The sequence below is a fragment of the Staurois parvus genome, unplaced genomic scaffold (genome assembly GCF_062004578.1).
Source record: "Staurois parvus isolate SC_StPar_1 unplaced genomic scaffold, SC_StPar_1.0 ptg000131l, whole genome shotgun sequence".
Classification (NCBI taxonomy): domain Eukaryota; kingdom Metazoa; phylum Chordata; class Amphibia; order Anura; family Ranidae; genus Staurois; species Staurois parvus.
In genome coordinates this window covers 5,068,045-5,082,976 of record NW_028317927.1, presented here as the reverse complement: position 1 = coordinate 5,082,976, position 14,932 = coordinate 5,068,045, and the positions used below count along the sequence as shown (strand labels likewise).

The 14,932-nt window shown below is 39.3% G+C and overlaps 1 protein-coding gene across 4 annotated transcripts in view; it reads left to right on the top strand.

Annotated features, from left to right (window-relative positions):
- DOCK10 (dedicator of cytokinesis 10) overlaps positions 1-14,932 on the top strand; it is a 385,846-nt gene that overhangs the window by 291,773 nt on the left and 79,141 nt on the right. For all 4 annotated transcript variants that reach the window (XM_089672577.1, XM_089672576.1, XM_089672575.1 and 1 more), the window contains exons 28-33: positions 6,066-6,212; positions 7,882-7,965; positions 8,761-8,857; positions 8,975-9,019; positions 9,745-9,920; positions 10,082-10,198. In XM_089672577.1, coding sequence (XP_089528703.1) covers positions 6,066-6,212; positions 7,882-7,965; positions 8,761-8,857; positions 8,975-9,019; positions 9,745-9,920; positions 10,082-10,198 — 666 coding nt within the window. The remainder of the gene's footprint in view (positions 1-6,065; positions 6,213-7,881; positions 7,966-8,760; positions 8,858-8,974; positions 9,020-9,744; positions 9,921-10,081; positions 10,199-14,932) is intronic.

Below are 14,932 nucleotides of genomic sequence, written 5' to 3'. Positions count from 1 at the left end.
AGAGGCACTGGTAGGTGGTAGTGATGGGCATTGACAGGCATCACCGATGGGCACTGAAAGGCATCACTCATATATGGCACTGATAGGCGGCACTGATAGGTGGCACTGATAGGCAGCACTGATTGGCACTGTTAGGCAGCACTGATGGGCACTGATAGGCGGCACTGATGCACACTGATAGGTGGCACTGATAGGCGGCACTGACTGGCACTGGTAGGTGGCACTGATTAGCAGCACTGATAGGTGGTGCTGACTGGCATTGATAGGTGGCACTGACTGGCACTGATAGGTGACACTGAAAGGCAGCTCAGATGGGCACTGATATGTGGCATTGATGTGCACTGGTAGGCACTGATATGTGGCTTTGATGTGGCACTGATGGGCACTGGCAGGTGGCATTGATGGACACTGGCAGCAGGCATTGATGGGCACTGACAGTGGTACTGCTGGAGCTACACAGATCATCAGGGCACACTGATCATCAGTGCCCTGATGATTAGTGTAGATGTCCCCTCTGAGGAATGCTGATTACCGGCTATCAGCGTGACAGCTCGTGAGGAGAGAAATGCCGATAATCTGCATTTCCCTATTTACATGCGATCAGCTGTGATTGGACAGAGCTGATCAAATGACCAAGCCGACATCTTTGGCTCTTTCCATTAATCGGTGATCCGCTGTGGCCGAGGGACACAGCGCACCACCGATTACCGCACTGCGCTCCCCGGAGCTGCGCATGCGCGGTTAGAGAGGGAGGATGTCATATGACGTCCTTCCAGAATTAGAGAACTGCCTTGCACCCTTCATTACCTTGTATGACGGGCGGGAGGCGGTTAAAATAGTTGAAGTCCCACTCACAAGGTTTAATTTCCTAAATGTGTATAGACTATTCACTTAATTAAGCTTCGTGAATAAAGTGGACCCAGTCATAAGCTAGCAAAATATTCAAAATGGCCAACACCTCAGGTTATTTGCTAAGCTTAGTGAACAGTCATTTTTCAATGTAAGCAGCCTCCACTCTTTTAGTAAGTCAATCCCTTGGACTCCACAAGCAGCACGTTCAAAATGTCAACATTTTGTAAACTCTTAGGGTTGATTTGCTTAAACTGGAGTGTGCAAAATCTGGTGCAGCTCTGTATAGAAACCAATCAGCTTCCAAGTTTTATTGTCAAAACTTAATTGAACAATCTGCGTCAGATTTTGCACTCTTTTGTTTGTCAGATTTTGTTTTAGTAAATCAACCCCAGTTTCCTCATTTGTTTTATTATCTTATATAAATAAAAGTGCTTGCCAAACAGTATGTGCTTTTCATCGTGGTCATTATTACTTTGCCTAACTTTAAGCCAAGCAAGATTGCCTATCCCTTTCTGTGCTGAGTTCTCCATTAATAGCATTAATAGTGCCCATCCATAGCACTTAGTTTACGTACAGAAAATGTGAACTTCAGAGAGATGACAGTCATTTGGTGCCTGTCTCTTCCAAATGCTAGCCTTTGTTTGCCTTTCAATAAGCCTCTCATAGCCACATGACCTCTTAGAGGAGAGTGAGGCCAGTTGGTACAGACAAGTGAACAGGCTTAGGCTAGTCCAAATGTTGGTCTTTTCAGATAATAAATACTAACACTTTAAATGCTGAACGTAAACGGATTCAGCATATGAACAGTAAATCTCTACAGTAAATCATCTTATATTTTTATTGTAAAATGCAAGAATTCACCACCTTAGCTTGGTACTGCATATACAGTATACAAAGAATGTGTAGCAAAGGTGACATTGCAAAAACGCAGTTCCCCACTGGAGAACAAATGTCTCAGGGCAGACTTGTTTAAAAATGTGTTCCTTAGTTTTGTTTCTCAGTTCATCTATTGAATTAAAAAGTATTTAGAATTGAAGCTAGGTATTTGTTTCTTCAGTTGTCTATCTGACCATTCATTTATTGGTTTGTTTATCTGCCCTTAAAAAAAATGTGATTAAGTTTAGTAGCATTAGAGTTAACACTATTGTTTGGTCACCTGTCTGTCATCCTGGCCATCTGACTTTCTCTCAGTTTATCTGTATATAATAAATTTACATTTTAATAAGATTATAGTGGTTCTAAAGGCAGACTGCTTTTTACCTTAATGCATTATCTACATTAAGGTAAACAACCTTCAGTGTTCTGTTCCTCCACAGTGCCTTCCCTAAATATTTATGTGAGCCTGATCTTAATCCAGCCCTGTGCCCAAGAGCAGCTGCTCTCACTCACCTCACTGGCCATGAAGGCAGCAGTGGGAGCTATTGGCTCCGGCTTCTGTTAACTATAGTCTGTGAGGAGAGAGTGGAGTCTTGGCCGAACCACGCTTTATGTGCCAATGGACACATACATCATGGCTCAGGATTGGTGGGGGGAGGGGGGAGTCAGAAGGGGGAGGAGCCAGAAGCGCTGATGAGGGATCCTAGAGGAAGATAATCTGGGCTGCTCCCTGCAAAGCCATTGAACAGAGCAGGTAGGTATGCTATGTTTATTTAAAAAAGAATACCTTTGGAAATACTTTAGGTTTAAGGCTTCATGTCTGTTTGTCCTTTAAAATAATTCTTGGTTTAAGAATATTAGGGTTAATGGGTTATCACGTACCCAGCGTACCTAGCGTACCTACCTAGGAGTATGAAATGTAAAACACATTGAGGTGAATTTATCAAAACTGGAGCAGGCAGGATATGGAGCAGCTATGCAACCAATCAGCTTCTATCTTCAACTTGTTCAGTTAAGCTTTGAAAACAAAATATAGAAGCTGAATGGTTGCCAAAATCAGTTGCTTCAGATTCTGTCTGCCCTAGTTTGGATAAATTCCCCTAAATGTCTATAGTTCAGGGGTAAGGAGTGTGTAATGCATAGGCCACTTTACAAACTACGACCAAAATGTCCCCCTCTTCCCAGTACAAATACCCCCACCACCACCATGGTACAGATCTTCCTTAACATCCCTAAATCCAGCCTCAGTACAGACTCCACCAGCACAAATCCCTCAGCACATGTCAACCCCTCCCCCCCCAGCACTGAACCCTCAGAACAGACTATCTTCACCAGCACAGATTAACTCCCCCAGTATAAACCTGACTGACCCTACCAACACAGACCCCTGAGTACAGACCCCCACAGGATAGACACCCACCATACTCCCACCCCAATACAGAATCCTCAGTACAGATACCCTGCACCCAAGTAGGGAATCATCAGTATAGACACTCCTCATTTCCCCAGCCAGGGGGTGGGTGGTGCTGCAGCCGCCTGACATTTCTTCATTTGATTTGCACGGCACTGTGGTAGGAGAGATAATGGTGCAGCACAGTGCAACTCAAAATAGAAAAGTCAGCTGGCGGCAGCACCATCAGCCAAGTTCACACCCTCCTTAGTACGCCACTGCTCCTCCATGCATCTCCTAGTCCAGGCATTCCAAACCCCTCAACCCCCATTCCGGGGCCTTCCCCACATACCCTCCTCTTCTAGTCCAGGGTTCTTCTCCACACAGCACCCCTCTTCTAGTCCAGTGCCTACAACCCCCCCCCCCCTTAGTCCATGTCCTTCCCCACACAACCACCCTTCCCCCTTAGTCCAGGGTCCTTCTCCACACAGCCCCCCTCTGCTAGTATATGCCTAGGATGCAGAATATCCCCTATCAATGTAAGCTGCTGGTGGTTCCTCAGACAAGGCACTTTGGAGCTTGTATGGTGAGTTGCTGTGTGGGCTGAATTTATGTAGAAGGAGGGTGATTGTCATTTTGCTCCTTCTACCTGCCGCTCACTGCAGCTAGTGTAGGCAAGCTGCAAGTGAGAAGTGTAATGTAAGCAGCTGCTGCACCGACATTAGCAATACTAACTTGGCATTTAAGTTGATCAGCTGTCTGTGGCACCCTCAGATTTGTGGTACCCAGTGCAGGCTGCACGCCTGCACCCCCTCAGGTAAGCCACTGGGTTAACATTAGCTGTTTGATAAGTCTGTTCTTTAGGAATATATATTTATTTTTATGACAATTAAGTGCATTATGGCATGCAGGATATACAGCGCTGAGGCAGCATACAAGGTGATTTGCTTATCTCATGATAGCAGTGATAAGAGCGATGAGAGCAATGATGAGCTCAGTGACACACACATTTTAGGAGCATGCTGACAACAGCGATGCACATATGGACATGTCAATTTCTGATGTGGAGAACCTTCCTCCTGTAAACTGTGTAAAAGCCCAGAGAGTGAGGTATAGATCTCACCATTTGAATACAATGTCAGATGCCACTTCCAGTGATGCTCCCGAAAATGTGGTGGAAAATTCTGAGTATGGACAGAAACACAGGCTTCACACATAAGAAGCAGGGAACAGAATAGGGAAATTGTGCCAGATGGAATTCTTAATTTTTTATGGTCACCCCCCTTAACATGCACACGATTCAAAGTTTGCTGGAAATTCAGGAATAAATGTCCTCACATGACATTTTACATCAGTGAACACCTTTCAGTTATGTGCAGCTGATATACTGTTAGATGAAATTGTTAACTAAACAAAAATCTATGTTCATCAGTATTAGAAACAGAACTTGAATTACTATGGTCAATTTTGGTAACCTGTGACTCTATCAGTTACAGTATTTTTTTTACTTTTAAAATGGGTTTAACTAAAACAACTAATTTCTTGTACACACAGAATTCACGTGTTTCTTGCTGCATGTTACTGTTTTTATTCCTATTTTTCATCTTTAGAGCAGACTCTGTGATAGAATCACTGTCACTATTAATGCTTTTCTCTTTTACACTTATATTCATCCATAAGCTTCCCTAAACATATTCCAGTGTTAGTTCACCATCTGCACGTACATCAAGTGCTGTGACAAGCGTTTCAAAACTTTCTGGTAAACCACTAAGTAATAGTGCTGCAACATGAAAATCTTTTATTTCTCCTATACCTCTCAGGTGTTCAACCATTCCCAAGGTGTGCCTTATGTAATCCTGCATATCCTGGCCTTTCATCAGCTTGGTTTGGTATAGATTTCTAATCAAATAGTTTATAGCTGAGATTAGCTCTTTAATGCACCTTTGTAACCCCTCCCACATTTCTTTAGCAGTTACACACTTACATATATGTATGATTTCATCATCTTCTATGCTAAGACAAATTGTGCTCTGAGCTTTCTGAACTTTCTCTATCCATTCATCTGAAGGGTGTCCTGACCTGACTTCATGTATTCATTTCCATGCACCTTCTCTTATTAGCAACATTTTCATCTTGAATTTCTAAGACTGGTAGTTCTGGTTTGTCAGATTTGCAAATTTAAAGTTATTTCTTTTGCTGTATCTTGCACTTATTTGCTGTAGCTGGCTATGATTGGGCTCATAACCTGTTATAAATTCTGTATATAGCCCTACAGAACAGATAAGGCACAGTCCACATGTGCTTTTCTGCTTCATTGCAACAAGGAAACCGAAAACTTTATTTAGAATAAAGTCATAAAGATGCAGCTAATAAACACTGCCATCTACTGGCTGAAGAATATATCTCTACTGAATACTGATGTAGTTGTTGCACAAACTACATGAACACTGTATTTCAACATTATTGGAGTTTGCCCAACCCATTTGCTAGCATCGAGCATGCTTACTGTAACAACATTTGCTATACAAAAAAATTGTTGGTCATTTCTAAATGGTCACAACTAATTTACAAAACATTTCATACATTTAAAAATGCATATACAGAGAGGGAGAAGTATTCCTTCATGACAGTTATTTAACACTGTAACTATACTTTGTACTTCACTGTTGGCTATAGTATAAAAGTGCATTTTCAGTACTACCCAATGGATTCACTGTAACGTAGTCCCTACAGAAATTGAAGTTGTTCAAGTTTCTTTTTTTGAGGAAGAAAAAACTGTCAGTATTTTAAAAGCTTTCATATTATTTAGCGTGTCCTTTTCATTCTGACATGTAATTGGTTTTAGAGCCTTTTCAGACACCAGTGCTGGCATTTTGTGTTTGTGTATTGGTATGTTCATTGACTAAGCAACAATTTAATGTTGATGGAAACTTTCTACTTATTTTAGGTTCATCGCACTAAAAGGTTCCCCACAACCTTCCATGCTGAGCTGGAAGCACTTGTGATGAGCTTTTCAGACCATATAATTTGGAAATACAAGGATGCTCTGGAGGAGACAAAGAAGGCTAACCTGAGTATTGCCTGTTTTCTGAAGGTGACTGTTTGAAGTTTCCTGCATTTATGTACATTTTTAAGCATCCCATTTTTTTTTTACAATTGAGATATATAGTATGTTGGATAGTGGAGTGTATATGAATAGATTCATAAAGCACACTGTTTTCCACATTTCCAATACTGTTGTGTTACAGTATATCTAAAGCCAAACATTTTTTTTACTTTGATTGGAGTAGATTGATGGTTAGGACACTAGTTAAGTTCTTTTTTACGTACTGTGTCTCATTGGTGAGATTTGAAAAGACTATGGTATGTGGGCAATGTTTAACACATGTCTTATGTCTTGTATGTTGAAAATGAGGTCACTGTAACAAGAGGGAGAGTGGAATTCAAGGTGCCAACATTGGCCTGCCTCCTGCTTCAATACTTTGATGAATCCCAGGATGGGTGTGGTTGCATAAACTCTAGTTGGTGTTGTGTAATGTAGTCATATGACACTGGGAGAAGATTTGCTTGGCAAAACACATTGAGGGGAATTCATCAAAACTAGAGCAGCCAGAATCTGGAATAGGGCATCCAGTCAGCTTCTTCCTTTAATTTTCAATGCTTAACTGAACAAGCTGAAGATGGAAGCTAATTGGTTGCCATGTACACCTAATCTAGATTCTGGCTGCTCCAGTTTTGGTAAATTCCCCCCTTAGAATGTAAGGTGGAGGAAGGTGGAGGATGCCATCAGTTAGCTTTTATGAGTTGAAGGAGAGGTACTAAGGTGTGTACTTGTGATATTCTAATGGAGAGTCATGATGAGTCATCATGATAACATCAGATGTGGCAGACTCACTACCATTTTATTGGTGTGCCACTATAGCCCATACATCATGTATATCAAGAATGCTATCTGCAGAGCAATAATGTAAAATGTAAAAGGTAAGATATTGGAGTTACAGAGGAAAAAATCCTGATTCTCACTTAAATATCTCATTATAATGTAATTTAAAATTAAATTTGATGTTTACTACTACAACCCATTTCTCAGCTCTAGATTGGACTGATTGTATTGTGAATTATGCTAAAACTTTCAGGGTCTGATACTTTCTGGATGGCAAATTATACAAAAAGTATGACAGGATTGTATGGAAGTTCCGTTTGCTAAGTTCTGATTTTTTGTTTCTGCAAACCTCACCTACAAAAAGATTATTGATAAGATAGAACGGATCCAGAGATCGGCAACAATGTCTAAGAAATGTCTGAGGGATAAAACATATCAGGAGAGACTTCAGGAAGTTAATATGTACAGTCTGGAGGAAATCAGGGAAAGGGGAGATGTTATTGAAACCTTTAAAAAATATCAATGAGGTGAATAAGGTTCAGGAGGACAGTATTTTCAGTATGAAGTCAAAATTAGAAACATGGGGACATGGCCTCAAATTACCAGGTGGAAAGTATTATTTCACTAAAAGAGTAGTTGATGCATGGAATTTACTTCCAGCAGAGGTAGTAAGTTAGCCAAGAGTAAGTGGATTCAGATATGCTTGGTTCAAACATGGATCTATACACAGACAAAAAAATAAAAAAAATGTGTATTAATATAAAAAATGTAGCACACTCGATCGACCTATTGATCATTTTCTGCTGTCACTCTTATATATTTCTTAATGGAAATGAGTTATGAATTTATCTGATATAAAAAAATACCCTTTGTCTTCTAGCGCTGTTTTACATTTATGGATCGTGGCTTTGTATTCAAGATGGTCAGTAGTTGTATTAGCATGTTCAGCCCCGGAGATGGCAAGGTACAAATAACTGTAATATAACTTTTTGTAATGTGAAATATATACCATTAGTTATGGTCTGCCAAATTCTACATTTCTCATCTGTCAGAGTAAATGTGAACAATTACACAGTATCGTGGTGTGTAAAATATACTTTTGAGCTTTGTTCAATGATAGATAGATAGATAGATAGATAGATAGATAGATAGATAGATAGATAGATAGATAATCTATTTTATTTCAATCATTACTAAATCACACTGTTCTGTTAAAAAAATAGTTGCATACCTTTAAGTCACTATTATTTCATGTGATATTCTTAGTTCTACTACTGGCATTAGACCTACCAATATTAAGTGGTTTAATCAGAGTTCTTAAAGCCCAAGGAGTGCTTTTTCTTTTCATGAAACTCGATCTGGGAAAATCAAGCTCCTTTCACTTTTGCCTGATAGTGCAGCACCTCAGAGGTCAGTAAAGGCCCAATCATTATACTGTAGGATGGTGAGTGGGGCCTAGACAGAAGATATGGCTCATCCACAGTATCAGAGAAGTCAAGACAAAAAAAAACACACAAGGATTTCCAGGTTTGCAATGGTTATAACAAGTTACTTGTGCCTGGTTTTGGGCAGGACCTGCAGCTTGAAACAACTGTTCCATGTTACCACACCAATCAGATTAAGGCTTGCACTGGAAAGTTACAGTCATAGAACAAAAGTAGAACAATTGGTAGATAAGGTAGATAGAACTACATTAAGTATGTTAAATCAGTAATTAATCCATCATTATCCAGTGTGATCCAGTGTTATTGCTTTGCAGATTTTGTATCAGTACAAGTTTGAGTTTCTCCAAGAGGTTTGCAGCCATGAGCACTTTGTTCCTCTCTGTTTACCTATAAGATCATCAGACATCCCAGGTAACATAACCAAAATATACAGATCATAAGTACACCATTACAGCTATGTGTGTTAAATATTAAGTCATTTCCAAATGAACACTGATTATATTTTTTTCTCTTTTCATTTCATCTAAGATCCACTTACACCTTCTGACTCTACTAAAGTTTACCATGCTTTAGGTAAGTATCTATTTGTTTCTAAACTTAGTAGCTTACTTTTGAAGGTTTAATATGAAAGCTTACTGGTGATTATGTTTATGTCAATTGCCTGGGATGCTCAGTGGGGTCATATGATGGTATTATATGCATGCAAGCTGCTGTTGTCCTCTGCACACTCCAAAGTTAAAGTGGACCCTCACTCCATAAAAGCATGTTTCATCCCTACAGTCCCCCCCTCTCTAAAATCCAAAAGGCTGATTTTTGTTTTTGTTTTTTACATTCCAGCCCACCCCACGCCTCCATTTGCACCTAGTGAAAAATGCCATCCCCTCTAATCCTGAAGCCCCCTGAGATATGTACAGTATGTCACATATCCCATGAGGCATCAGCTTCAACACAAATGACTAGAGGAAGGCATATCTGAACCAGGAAGAGACATCCAGTTCCCAACGATGTCAGAAAATAAGATGGTGAACTAAGACCTGGTTTGCAGTAGCAAAATGGCAGGTCATGGCCGGACAACGCTGGATTCGCTGAGTACGTGAGTATGTTTATTCAGGATAATCCCAGTGAAAAAGGTAAGAGAGGAGAGCTAAAAAAAACACATGGGAGTGAGGTTCCTCTGTAAGCTTAGTGCCAAGTTTTAATATAGTTGTTATAGCAGTCAGCATGACATGCCTTGCTCCTCTTATTATCTTCATAGATATAAACAATTAAACAAGTATTCTTTGTTCTTTTTGATGAAGACATGCCAGAGTACACCTTGACTGATGACTTCTGCCGGAAGCACTTTCTGATTGGCATACTTCTCAGAGAGGTTGGTCTGGCATTACAAGAAGACCAGGATATACGACACCTCGCCCTCACAGCACTGAAGAACATTATGGCTAAGCACTCCTTTGACAATAGATATTCTGATAAGGTAATTCATTCTTAATATTGTCTGTGGGTATGTGATCCTTCCTTGTCACACACCATCACAATGACATATGCATAAAAAACATAGAATTATAAAGAACTAATTTGTGTTATGTTAATTGTCAACTTTGTTATACCATTTTTATTCTTTTTTTTTCTTTTTAGGAAAAACAGGCCCAAATAGCTGTTTTATTCCTGCCCCTCTATGGCATTCTCCTGGATAATATGCCTCGTATATTTATGAAAGATTTTTTCCCATTTACAGTGACTACATCCAACCAGGTAAGTTGAGAAAGTAAATAGGCCAAGCTGATGAAGAATTTGGATGTGTTTAAATGACTTTTACCATCATAAAAAAATTAATTATATAGATGTATTACATTTTAGCAGACTATAAAAAGTTCACTTTTTATAAATAAAATAAAAATGCACATCTTTTTGCAGGTAAAAAAATGTGCATTTATTATTTTTTCATTTGCATTCTGTAAAGCATTGCACTGTCGATCAGTAGATCACGGGTATAATGGCTGGATCCTACAGATTGCCAATATGCTGTCTGCTCGTACATCCCATACATGCAGGCAGTTACTGAATGGCAGGAAGAATGAATAAACTATGAGAGCGCTCACCAGCACCGCAATGGTTGTAAGTATTTGTAGTCTATTGATTCACAGGAAACTCTGAATAAATGATGTGTCCTTGTGGGTGGAGCCCCGCACAGCTCACTGTTTTCAAATTGTGACAGCAGGTGCGGGAAGAAGATCGTTCGCCCACTGTCATAAATGGGAGGAGCACTGGCAGCGGGACGTGGGTCACTAGGGGTATATTACATGTTACACCCTAAATGTGGGTGTAACATGTAATGTGTTCCCAAAGGTGAACTTACCTTTTAAGGGTTTCCTCCCATTTATGTAGCCACTGCCTTAAACACAAGCAGATATATATTAAAGGGACTGAACAATCTTTTCATATTCATTGGTCATGAATGCAGTGCACAAATGTGTTTTGTCTTAGTTATAATGTGAGCCAGCCACTCCCGCTCTCTCTAGAGCCTGTCACTCCAACAGTCACTGACTCTCTGCTCACAAAAGACAGAGAACTGAGTGATCAGCAGTCTTCGATCACTCAGTTCTTGGTTTTAGAGGCGGCAGGGGACGGATACAGCATTGGACCAATGCTGCATCCACCTAGGTGAGTATAAATGTTAATTTTGTTTAATTCCAATACTTTTCTTTTAAACATATGTTTGAGAACAAATTATGTAATAATTGCACACCATACAGGCATGTGGTGACTGTGTATTTCAAAGAGTTTTATACTTAAACTATATATTTATTTAACTTCTTAATTAAAAGAGTAAATGACTTAAGCCTGGTACACATGATGAGAACATCAGATGCATGATCGTCCAGTTTTTTTTGCATGCTAGATGTGATGTAAGGTATTGTATTGTATTGTAATGTATTCTTTCATTTCCGAGCACGTGCGGTCTCGGCCACTCAATTCTTTTTGAACGTTCTTGTCCCTTCGGTTATTGTTGCATGAACTGTCATGACTGGCTCTCAAAAACTGTGTACTAATGATCAGATTATCATATAGTCCCTCCGAAAGTGTTTTTTTTTCTGGTCCAATTTTCTCATCATGTGTACTAGACATTAGTTGTGTAGGTTTTCATGCTATCACACGTTGCATGAAATGTTCTTCCTGCGTGTTTAAGTGTTGTCAGTATATCATGTGATATATAGTGATACCCACAGTAAGATCCAATTTAGAGTGATTTAAAGTGGTACTAAACCCATGACCTTGCATTCACTATATCTGGTCTCCCACAGTACACGGAACAAGGAATGTAACTATAAACGGCTAAATACCTTTTCTCTTCAGCAGTTACAGCAGTCTTGTGACTTCTATCAGTGTCCAGGAGAGCACTGGTTAAAGCTTGTAGGAGAAGTTTTCATTCTCCCTTGATTGTCCTGTGAGGCTGCGGCACCTCTGACCCTCTGTCTGGACAGTGCTGATTATCCCTGTGCTGATCACACGCTTTCCCAAGAAAAAAAAACACGCTAGCAATACACACCAAACTGAGCTTGTGCAGCTTGCCCCAAAGGCTTTGTTCTATCAGAAGATGGATTGGGGACTGTGGAAGAAGGGGAGGGTCAGAGAAAGCAGGATCAAATATCCTTTATACACAATGCAGAAGATTAACTCCTTAGGTTCCAGAGTGAGTATAACAAGCATGCTTTACTGCATATACATACTTATTTTACTAAATGGGAGTATCTTCCTGTGCTCTATATATATAAATCCCCTATAATATCCCTATAACGATAGCTGCTGTCACTCAACTAAACCAATAAGTGATCAAAGTGTTAACATAAAATAGTGAAGCGCTATATATTTATTACCAATAAAATACTGAAGTACCTATTATAACTGACTACTAGTGCTCTGTGAAAAAAAAGCTTATATACATATATACATCAGTGCATTTTGCACACTTAAAGTAAAAATAGTGTTGGCAACAAGCTCATATACATATATACATCGGTGCTATTTACACAATCTTAAAGTGAAACAGTGATCGCAACAATACCATGTGCACAATGTAATATTCAGTCAAATTATGTTATCATATAATGTGAATCACACAAATATAAGAACACCATCAGTGAATAATCAAAAAATAAAAAATAATAAAACATCCATGCAAGTGAAACTTCGTGGACAAAGTGATCTTCACTTCTAGTGCACAAATCCTCAAATGGCAGCAATGCCTGCTCACCTCCCCACACTGACCCACACAGGGCCAAAAGGCTATTACTCTCCTCTGTATCAGATCCTCATACGTAGATAGCTTATCCAGGGATCACAGGAAAATAGGAGACTTCTCTATTCCACTCCACCTCCACTCAGTGTTATATAAGACACAAGAGAAATCCTTCCATAGTGCAATAACGTTAATAAGGACAGCATAAAAAACAAAAATTGCACTCACATATCTTTCTTATTATATCAGCTTTCCACCCCATCCCATGGGTGTATTGCATGAACCTTGGGGACACCAATATGGCCGCTGCGTCCGGACGTGCGTCACCACGTGACCGGAAATGACGTTACTTGAAACCTGATATGGCGTACCAAATGGTACAATACACCCATGGGATGAGGTGCAATACACCCATGGGATGGGGTGGAAAGCTGATATAATAAGAAAGATATGTGAGTGCAATTTTTGTTTTTGTATAAATATATAGCGCTTCACTATTTTATGTTAACATACTGATTTTACTGTTGTAGGTTTAGTAACACTTTAACTTCATGCATTAGTTTTTGTTTCAGATACTTTTAACGTTTAGTTTCATTTTCGAGAACTACTGATACATTAGAGTGGAAGGGTATGGGGCTCTCAGGGTATCATTTGCAAGGTCTTCTAGGGTCTAGTTTCAGATTATGTGTTCCGAGTCTGCGGTGGCTATGCACTGGGATGTTGTCCACAGCAGGATGAATTTAAATTAATGCGCTATTGAAATCAGCACCTACAATGCATCTATAAGTTTTATGACTTAGACCAGGGTTTCTCAACCAGGGCTCTGTGGAACCCTAGGGTTCCTTCAGAGTTTGCTACGGGTTGAGCAATGAGCAATTTCTGCCTCTCAGATAAGTTCCCACTGACACCAATGATCTTTTTAGCTATCTGTAAGGAGGTACTTTTTTCCAATGACCACAAGTGTAAGGAACAATATTCCTACTGATCATAGCACTAATGTATCATGAGTTGTAAATATAGTAATTTTTAGCAGGGGTTCCCTGAGACCAGAAATTTATTTCAAGGTTTCCTCTGTGTTGAAAAGGTGGAGAAAGGCTGACGTAGACTTTCAGTTCACTTTAAAAACTTATATATTAAAAATATATAGCTGTGGATTACTGTAGTAATGCTGGTAGTTTTCATAAGTGTACTGGCGGCCATAGTAAAGCTGGTAGTTTTCATATCTATAATAAAGCTAGAATTTCCACTTGAATAATGAAGAACAATAAACTGGACATACCCGTTATGAGTTTAGAAAGCACCAGACAAAAAAATCAGAATTCAATAATATGTTATACCTCTGCATTTTGTTTTTAAATGGACTGTTTGAAATAAGAAATATTCCACCCCACGTTTCAATATGAAACAGCTTTACAACCTAGAATACAATGCAGCAAAAAAATGCTGATTTTATAAATTTGTCAGAGACAACATTTTCCTGAATATATAATAAATGTAGAGTACATCTATTTTTAATTGAGTATGGTGCCTGTTTTCTCTGAAGATTTTAAATAATCCAACATATGCTGTATAGAAATCTGCTTTAACACACACTACAACCAAGAGAATGCCGACACCATGTATTTTTTATTGCATTGTTAAACTTCTGGATTAGTCTCCTGGCTCAACCCTCATGTTTAATACATATAGAAATTGCAGTGTTAATAATCAATGACTTGGAACTAGATAAGCAGTATAGTGGAGCTATTGGGCAGATTAGTTTAGATTTTACCTTCTGTCACAACTGGGTGGGTGCACAAGGCTGTGACTTTAACTTACTTTCCAATCTGGCATTTTAATATATTTCTTTTTAAAAAAAAACGAAATAAAATACGCTCTATGAGTCTTGGGTCTGAGGCAGGGTTTGTGTCATTGCTTGCAGGTAGGGGTCAGTGGTTTTAAAGTATCCACAGCATCCATGCCATTCAGAATTTTTCCTCTGTGTTGTGTATTGAGTTTAGGTCCTCCGTTTGGAGGGTGTCATTCATTTTTGAGTTACATTGTTGTTTTCTGGTTAGGGATTTCTGTTTCCACAAAAAAAGGGATGTAGTCACTTGCTGCATTTCAGAGGTAAACAGTTAACAAAGCATTGTTAACTGGAGAAAGAATGTTTGGTAGGGGATTCCAACCTACAGAGGGTTTCATAAAGAGTTAGCTGGCAGCAGTATAACAGCTATTTTTACGCTTTTTCCCTAGGACATTTTGGCAAA